Consider the following 9,670-nt stretch of genomic DNA (forward strand, 5'->3'; position numbering starts at 1 on the left):
GATGGAGAAGAGCAAGCATAATAAAATAATGCATGTTGAACACGGGTTTACAGGCTAAAATCACTGCATGTCACACCTGTTGTGTGCTTTGCATGTCCGCAGCTGTCCGTGTTGTGTGTGTCCAGCGCTGGTTCGGGGCACACTCAGCTGTGGCTGCAGAGTGCAGTACTCACGCTCAGCTGTGGCTGCAGAGTGCAGTATTCTTTGGGTCACGCTCAGCTGCGGCTGCAGAGTGCAGTATTCTTTGGGTCACGCTCAGCTGTGGCTGCAGAGTGCAGTATTCTTTGGGTCACGCTCAGCTGTGGCTGCAGAGTGCAGTATTCTTTGGGTCACGCTCAGCTGTGGCTGCAGGGTGCAGTGTTCTTTGGGTCACGCTCAGCTGTGGCTGCAGGGTGCAGTGTTCTTTGGGTCACGCTCAGCTGTGGCTGCAGGGTGCAGTGTTCGTTGGGTCACGCTCAGCTGTGGCTGCAGAGTGCAGTGTTCTTTGGGTCACGCTCAGCTGTGGCTGCAGAGTGCAGTATTCTTTGGGTCACGCTCAGCTGTGGCTGCAGAGTGCAGTGTTCTTTGGGTCACGCTCAGCTGTGGCTGCAGAGTGCAGTGTTCTTTGGGTCGCGCTCAGCTGTGGCTGCAGGGTGCAGTGTTCTTTGGGTCACGCTCAGCTGTGTCTGCAGAGTGCAGTGTTCTTTGGGTCACGCTCAGCTGTGGCTGCAGAGTGTGCGGTATTGTTAGTGCCATCTCTGGGGCATTGTTGCTCAAGACCTTGCTTGCGTTGCCTTTCTTCATATGCTGATTATACTCCCTACGGAAGAGGGGGCAACAACACAATGCAATCAGCCCGTCTTAGTCCAGCACACTCAATAAACCGGCACACGATTTGTAGCAAACGTTTTGGAACATACACTGGATTTCTTGTTTACCAAGAGTACACAAGCTCCGCATCTATGCTGCATAAAACAATTCCCACGGCAAAGCTTTTAGTTAAGGTCATTACGAATCATAGATAACCTGACGTGCCGTAGGTTCAGTGCCAAACCACCGCATCACTACGTTGAAAACGGACGATGTGCGTGCGTTTTCACCATGTGTACAACAAGCAGCAATGCACACCAGAAATAACCTTGGTGATCAGGTAAAATGAGCATGCGAACCGGATCACTAGGGAGGTTTAGTCCCACGTAACGGATACGGGAACGTGGGTGATACACGTTAAGTTCCTGCAAAGGACCCACGTTCGCAATGTTGTTTTTAGTCACACAGAACAAACAAAAGCATGAAGCGAAAGGCCCAAACTTGATCAAAGACGAAGCTTAGAAGCGCATCGAATATTTCGATTTCGTGCTTCGGAAACTTCTTCAGCTGAGCACCCTCACAGCTTGCACAATGCGCTCCATTCTGATATTCACCCACATTCTGGCGGAACGTGGGTGAGCCTCCATACACGGTATGTCGTGAATCAGAAAACGTCTGTACGTGGGTCACTGAGTATCACGTGGTACACACACGTAAAGTACACACGGATTACGTGGGACTAAACCTCCCTATTATGACCTAAACAAAAACACCAATATGGGCTCATTCTCCCAGAGTTGCACACTCCGGTTCCTGTACTCCTGGTGACACTAGTACGTTGCATTACGGTACGGACTTCCTTCAAAACACACTACAAGTAACTACAATGTAGCCAACATAACTAGAGTCAGTGTACTAGCTGGAATCCCTCAGGGTGTGTGCGGGACACTGTACTTACGGATAGACATCTCACTCTTGACGGGCGCCTTCAAACGCCGAGTACTGCTACTATCTGCCTCTGCCTGCGGCAGATGCCAGCCACGTGGACATGGCCTGCCGAGTGTGCGCCCAGTCAGCGGCGTATCAAACTGCTGGAAGTGCAGGATGAGCTGTGATAGCTTGGGAAAGTACTGCTGTTGCCGGCCACCTATCAGACAGAAGGCGCCAGTCTGCGTGTGATAGCCGATCTTCAAGTGATAAATCGTATCTCCATGCCTGTACATGTACATGTCGACAGCAAGGAGAACAGAGCAGCATCAGTGTCCTCATCCTCAGCAGCAGCAGCAGCAGCACAAAGATCATACATGCGCATATTCTTGCAAACATCAGTCACAAAACCAGCGCAAGTGAGTGGGCTAAAAAACAGAAAAAACACAGGCACAATCAAATCTAAGCACGAGAACGCACGCGCACTCGCACATGCACATGCACAGGCTCACACACACACACACACACACACACACACACACACACACACACACACACACACACACACACACACACACACACACACGCATGCACGCACACACACACACACACACACACACACACACACACACACACACACACACACACACACACACACAGAAAAGCACCCACATGCACACACACACACACAACCACATGCATGTATATACACACGCAAACTGATGTAAGCCGGATCAACGTCAGTGAAAGAAGCAGGCAACATTAACTGTCATAACCATCTGGACCCACAGCAGCCAGGAGAGATTTCTTACTTTGAGGATATGGTGGCACCACCCTGCACCATACTTTCTCGAACTAAGAAACAGTTTCCACCGAATGTTGTCAGCGTGGCTTCGGCGTGCTCCCGATTCATATCACCATGGAACCAGCTGCAGGACAGTAAGACACATACCGTAGTGTCTCGTATTACAACATCGTCGCAAACACAACGATTGCAGCACACAAGCAAACATTGGCAGTTCATGGATATGTTGTATATTTTAAAGAGATTGTGCGTGTTTACATTGTGCTTCGGTAACTTTTAGTTCTGCGGCACTTATTTTCAACACAGACAAGCCAAGGTATTCTCTAGTATGCATGCATGCACGCACACGTGCACACACACGGATGCGCACACACGCATGTGTGTGTGTGCGCGCGCGCGAGTGTGTGTGTGTGTGTGTAATCATGGTGCTAGTGAAGCTTGTATCAGATCCACTCTGATTTAGCCACTCACACTAGTAGCAAGTATTACCTTCACTGGGGGCAGGGGTAACTGCAGTTGGATCCCAGGACGGATACCCTGATGCCGTCAATCCTTTTTCTGCACCTTGTCCTCACCCACTTACGAGGTGTGGTGAGCCCGTAAGTGGGATCATTTTCAAGTCCACCCAGAGTTTTTGGGATTTCAGGGGGTGTCGGCCGTTTGGCGGTTCAATAGCCAATTGATTCATCTTTCCAAGATTCCTTTTGAGTCTCTCTCCTCTCTTCCGGGGAGACCCACGTGACCAGTTTTGGCAGTGAGCAACAAGTACAAGTGTGTGTGTGTGTGGTGTGTATGTGCGCGCATATGTGTAGGATCTATTTGCTCACTGCACTTCTTAGCTGCATGAACTTACATGAAGTGATCAGGGTCTTCAGCCATGGATGTATCATAGAGTCCAGGAGTAGGTGCTGTAGCTCTGCCAGTACCAGCATTACCAGCACTACCAGCATTACGCGCATTACGAGCTTTACGCGCATTACGAGCTTTAGAAGTAGGAGAAATAGCAGTATAGTGTATACGGTTGCCAATACCATTGGTGTCCTGATACGTCGATGGACCGGATAGGAAAAAGGAGGGCGACTGCGGCGGCTGTACTAGACCTTGCGCCGCATAGAGGGGTGCCTGTTGCTGCTGCTGCTGCTGCTGCACGTACGGGTGATACATGGGTCCGCCCTGCAACACAATACCGTATACAAAGTCATCATACGGGTGATACATGGGTCCACCCTGCAACACAATACCGTATACAAGTCATTAGGGGTGAAACGGTTACCCTTTAAGGTTACAAACGGGTACCTGGCTTAACGGGCGGGTTATCGGGTACCCTTTAGCAGCCAATAGTGACAGTTACTATAAATTTTCTGCGAGGAGGACATGCAAAGTCATGCAATTCACAGTAAGTGCACTACAACGCGACAAGCGCAGCATGCGCACTTACTGCGCTACATGCAAAACAGTCAAAATTGTCTAATTTAGCAGGATCGAACAAGCAACAACACATTCAACCTGTACATCAAATTGAACAACTGTGCAAATCAGCTAATATTACCGTACTGTACCGTCGTACACGACTAACGGGTACTCGTTTGCTAACGGGTCAGCAGCTAAACAAACGGGTACACGGGTACCCGGATCACCCCTTTCACCCCTACAAGTCATCATACGGGTGATACATGGGTCCACCCTACAACACAATACCGTATACAAAGTCATCATACGGGTGATACATGGGTCCACCCTGCAACACAATACCGTATACAAGTCATCATACGGGTGATACATGGGTCCACCCTGCAACACAATACCGTATACAAGTCATCATACGGGTGATACATGGGTCCACCCTGCAACACAATACCGTATACAAAGTCATCATACGGGTGATACATGGGTCCACCCTGCAACACAATACCGTATACAAGTCATCATACGGGTGATACATGGGTCCACCCTGCAACACAATACCGTATACAAAGTCATCATACGGGTGATACATGGGTCCACCCTGCAACACAATACCGTATACAAGTCATCATACGGGTGATACATGGGTCCACCCTGCAACACAATACCGTATACAAGTCATCATACGGGTGATACATGGGTCCACCCTGCAACACAATACCGTATACAAAGTCATCATACGGGTGATACATGGGTCCACCCTGCAACACAATACCGTATACAAAGTCATCATACGGGTGATACATGGGTCCACCCTGCAACACAATACCGTATACAAAGTCATCATACGGGTGATACATGGGTCCACCCTGCAACACAATACCGTATACAAAGTCATCATACGGGTGATACATGGGTCCACCCTGCAACACAATACCGTATACAAGTCATCATACGGGTGATACATGGGTCCACCCTGCAACACAATACCGTATACAAAGTCATCATACGGGTGATACATGGGTCCGCCCTGCAACACAATACCGTATACAAAGTCATCATACGGGTGATACATGGGTCCACCCTGCAACACAATACCGTATACAAGTCATCATACGGGTGATACATGGGTCCACCCTGCAACACAATACCGTATACAAGTCATCATACGGGTGATACATGGGTCCACCCTGCAACACAATACCGTATACAAAGTCATCATACGGGTGATACATGGGTCCACCCTGCAACACAATACCGTATACAAAGTCATCATACGGGTGATACATGGGTCCACCCTGCAACACAATACCGTATACAAGTCATCATACGGGTGATACATGGGTCCACCCTGCAACACAATACCGTATACAAGTCATCATACGGGTGATACATGGGTCCACCCTGCAACACAATACCGTATACAAAGTCATCATACGGGTGATACATGGGTCCACCCTGCAACACAATACCGTATACAAGTCATCATACGGGTGATACATGGGTCCACCCTGCAACACAATACCGTATACAAAGTCATCATACGGGTGATACATGGGTCCACCCTGCAACACAATACCGTATACAAGTCATCATACGGGTGATACATGGGTCCACCCTGCAACACAATACCGTATACAAGTCATCATACGGGTGATACATGGGTCCACCCTGCAACACAATACCGTATACAAAGTCATCATACGGGTGATACATGGGTCCACCCTGCAACACAATACCGTATACAAAGTCATCATACGGGTGATACATGGGTCCACCCTGCAACACAATACCGTATACAAAGTCATCATACGGGTGATACATGGGTCCACCCTGCAACACAATACCGTATACAAAGTCATTATACGGGTGATACATGGGTCCACCCTGCAACACAATACCGTATACAAGTCATCATACGGGTGATACATGGGTCCACCCTGCAACACAATACCGTATACAAGTCATCATACGGGTGATACATGGGTCCACCCTGCAACACAATACCGTATACAAAGTCATCATACGGGTGATACATGGGTCCACCCTGCAACACAATACCGTATACAAAGTCATCATACGGGTGATACATGGGTCCACCCTGCAACACAATACCGTATACAAAGTCATCATACGGGTGATACATGGGTCCACCCTGCAACACAATACCGTATACAAAGTCATCATGCATGTGTAAAGTGAAGCAGAGCTATCAACAATGTCACACGCACACAAGTGTGCGCGCGCGTGTGTGTATGTGTGCGTGTTAGTAGCAAGTGTTCTCTTCATTGGGGGCGGGGTTCACTGCAGTTGGATCCCGGGACGGATACCTTGATGCCGTCAATCCTTTTTCTGCACCTTGTCCTCATCTTGTCCTCACCCACTTACTCAGGTATGGTGAGCCCATAAGTGGGATCATTTTCCAAGTCCACCCATAGTTTGGGGATTTCAGGGGGTATTGGCCGTCATTGGGCTATTGGGCGGTTCAATAGCCAATTGAGTCATATTTCCAAGATTCCTTTTGAGTCTCTCTCCCCTCTCCCGGGGAGACCAACGTTTTCGCAGTGAGCAAGTACAGTGTGTGTGTGTGTGTGTGTGTGTGTGTGTGTGTGTGTGTACGTTCGTGCACGTGCACGTGTGCAAGTATAATGTGTCGTGTAGGTGCTTCCAGGCACAACACAATGTCACGCACATGCCCCTCCAGCTCCATGAGAAAGCGGTGCTGGACCATTCTAAAAATAGTGAACACACGCCACAGCACCTCAGTGAGGACATGTGCAGATGTGTACACATTTAGCAGCAATGATCTGTGCCCGTGTCTTACCATATACGTTGGCGGCATAGCAGCGGGTGGGTACGGTCCACGCAGCGAATGCGGCGGCGTTGTTTGAGCTGCTGGATACGGGTAGTAAGCTGGTGCAATGCCGTAGGACATAGGTGCAGCATTGTGCATTGCATTCATAGCATAGGGGTATGCCGCCGCCGCCGCTGCAGTAGCACTGTGCATGCCATGCATGCCGTAAGGCACTTCTGCAGAGCAGGAATGGCATCGGTGATGCTGACATGGCGGATGGCTCATTGCCGCCTGCTGATGCTCATGTAGCTCCTGCTGCTGCTGCTGCTGTTGGTGATGGTGTTGCTGGTGTTGGTGCATCTCTTGCTGATCCTGCTGGGCGTAATACTGATGCATGTGCTGCTGATCAACATGGTGTGGCTCAGTGTGCAGGAGTGTGAGGCGATCTGACGGCTGGTCAGATCGTGCAGCTTTCGTAGGGGTACCGTGGGCAGTCGAAACTCCATTGGTCTGTGCAGCAATGCTACTGCAGCGAGAGCCGTACGGACTACTCAAGTTGGAACATGCTGACTTTGACGATCTTACCGACCTGGGCGATGGCGGACTGTACATACAGCCCGAATGCACGGACGGCGAACCTGACATTGTAGATGTGTAACGTCTAGAACCTGGTTTGCCATTGGAAGCTGACTGATGACATCTGCGCTGCTGCTGCTTATGCGGAAAGTTCTGGTGGGGCCCGTCTGTGTTGCGCCGTTGCGGCTGCGAAGTGCCTGGGTCGTCATCAGAGGACACGTATTCTCGGGGATTGATCTCCGACAGAGCAAGGTAGGTTGGCTGGTTATCAACTGCAGCGGGGGTTGGTTCAGGGTCATCTTTCCTGTCTCTGGGTGGTATTAGGCTTGTTGACTCTACTGCCAGCTTGCTGGATACTGCAGCCTGTGGCTGTATTCGCCTGATGGCGTTGCCTGTCGGACTAGCAGAGCCCACCGCAGGGGACTCACCATTGCCGCAGTGATCGGAGTTCGGGGCGGCGGCGATCGTCAAGGAGGCAGTGGGTCGGCGACCGACGGGCGGTGGTGTACGTATTCTTGCGGACATGCCGTTCACCGATAGCATACTGGCGTCAGTCAGTTGCTTATGGACTAGTACCTTCTGCTTTGCCTGGAACAGCAGAGCAAGAATACATGCGATTGTGAGAAAATTAGCTTGGCTAGGTTGAAGATGACAACAACAGAGTTGCTTCTGAAGCTTGTTCAGTTTCCTATCTTTAGCACTGTAGTTCATAGATATGCTCATTGAAGCATACAATCAAGTCGTTCGTCGCACTAGGCCATCTAACTAACTTCATCCCACAGCATACCACATGCACATGCACATGCACATGTATGTGTACTTGGAAGCAGTACAATAACTTGGGGTACCGCTAGAATTGCAGAATGCTGGCAACTGTGGTGGGTTTTGACTCCATGTGCAAACATGCACTCCAGCAAGGCTCCTAGTTCTGCAGCACACCTGGTACATGTACCACCACATATGTACCAGGTCATGTACCGCTCTACAAGTGGAAGTACATGTATCGCCATCCTACCTTGTGCAGGAACGGCTGTGTGGCTGCTGGAGCATTGCTGCTGAGAGACGCATTGCTGGAGGTGGAGGCGCGCGATGATGCTGACGCGCTGGGAAGAAAATCCATCGATAATCTGGCCAGGTCAGGTTGGTCATCTTCAACGCAGCAATCACAATAGCAGGCAACAGGCGAAAACAGAGAACATTGCTGTACAGTGTTTAACCTATACAAGTACAATGTACAATGTACAATGTACGTGCAGGCAGACATTTTGGGATGGTCTAAGACCATTATTGAGACACAGAGAGCACAAATTCAAGTCCTGCTTGGAAGCGGAATAATGTTTTCTATTCATGCTGCGATAAACAGCTAATTCGGAGCTCGTGGCCCGGCACAAGGAAACATGGATGCAGCAAATGGGATTTTCCGTCTTCGACCACTTTAGCGGTGTGTCTGATCTACTCTGCATCTGTGCCTTGATCCTTGAGGGTGGTGGCGTTCCTACGGATGCGGAAAACTGGGTCTAACCACCGAGGCGCATGCGAACCCTGATTTTAACACGTACATATATAAGGATTAAGGAGAAGGACAAAATGTTACGAGTTATGACTAACTGTCCACCAACATAACCAGATCTTACACAGTCAGCGAGTGCGACAAAATGTCCTTCTCCTTTTTCGCCATAATTTAATTGGCTGACCATCCGAGTTCAACATTTTAAGGATTCTTGCTTTACCAAATGGATATAGATTGCAGGGCTGCCATTTTTCTGTTGGAAGAAATCTGAATGGGATCCGTGGGTTTCCCCCCAGTCAGTGGCCGAGGGGAAAGGGTGCAGCACTCCCTTTAGAAGCCAAAACATGCGAGGATTCTAACCAAGAGCCGTAAACAAGTCAACACATTAGGGCACTTTCATGAGCAATCCTCGAAAGAGAATGAAGATTGCTCTCGGTCTGTACGTCGGAATGACCTGTAAAAATCAGAGCGTTTCCGAAAAATCGAAAAAGTGGCAGCCATGCGAGGATTCTAACCAAGAGCCTTAAACAAGTCAACACATTAGGGCACTTTCATGAGCAATCCTCGAAAGAGAATGAAGATTGTTCTCGGTCTGTGCATCGGAATGACCTGTAAAAATCAGAGCGTTTCCGAAAAATCGAAAAAGTGGCACCCCGGAGATTGTCACTTTACCCAATGTATAGAGAGTGTCCTTCTACCAAATACAATATATGCACTGCCCAAAATGTAGCTGCGGCCTTGGCAGAGCGTATTTGTGTGCAATATGGAGCTCCTGAGAAATCCATTCTGACCAAGGAATACGGTAGTTGCGTTCACTGCTTGTCAGGTATACGTGCAGCTCCTAACACTATGGACGACCTAAGGG

The 9,670-nt window shown here is 49.3% G+C and overlaps 1 protein-coding gene across 1 annotated transcript in view; it reads right to left on the bottom strand.

Moving 5' to 3' along the window:
* Positions 1 to 418: 418 nt before the first annotated feature.
* The window catches only part of LOC135831095 (uncharacterized), a 30,358-nt gene continuing 21,106 nt past the window's right edge, over positions 419 to 9,670 (bottom strand). The window contains exons 19-24 of the mRNA XM_065343356.1: positions 8,311 to 8,444; positions 6,750 to 7,883; positions 3,375 to 3,694; positions 2,529 to 2,645; positions 1,748 to 2,004; positions 419 to 799 (exon numbers count right to left, since the gene is read on the bottom strand). Of these exons, the coding sequence (XP_065199428.1) occupies positions 780 to 799; positions 1,748 to 2,004; positions 2,529 to 2,645; positions 3,375 to 3,694; positions 6,750 to 7,883; positions 8,311 to 8,444 (1,982 nt within the window). The 3' untranslated portion in view covers positions 419 to 779. The remainder of the gene's footprint in view (positions 800 to 1,747; positions 2,005 to 2,528; positions 2,646 to 3,374; positions 3,695 to 6,749; positions 7,884 to 8,310; positions 8,445 to 9,670) is intronic.

The sequence above is a fragment of the Sycon ciliatum genome, chromosome 1, assembly GCF_964019385.1.
Source record: "Sycon ciliatum chromosome 1, ocSycCili1.1, whole genome shotgun sequence".
NCBI lineage: Eukaryota > Metazoa > Porifera > Calcarea > Leucosolenida > Sycettidae > Sycon > Sycon ciliatum.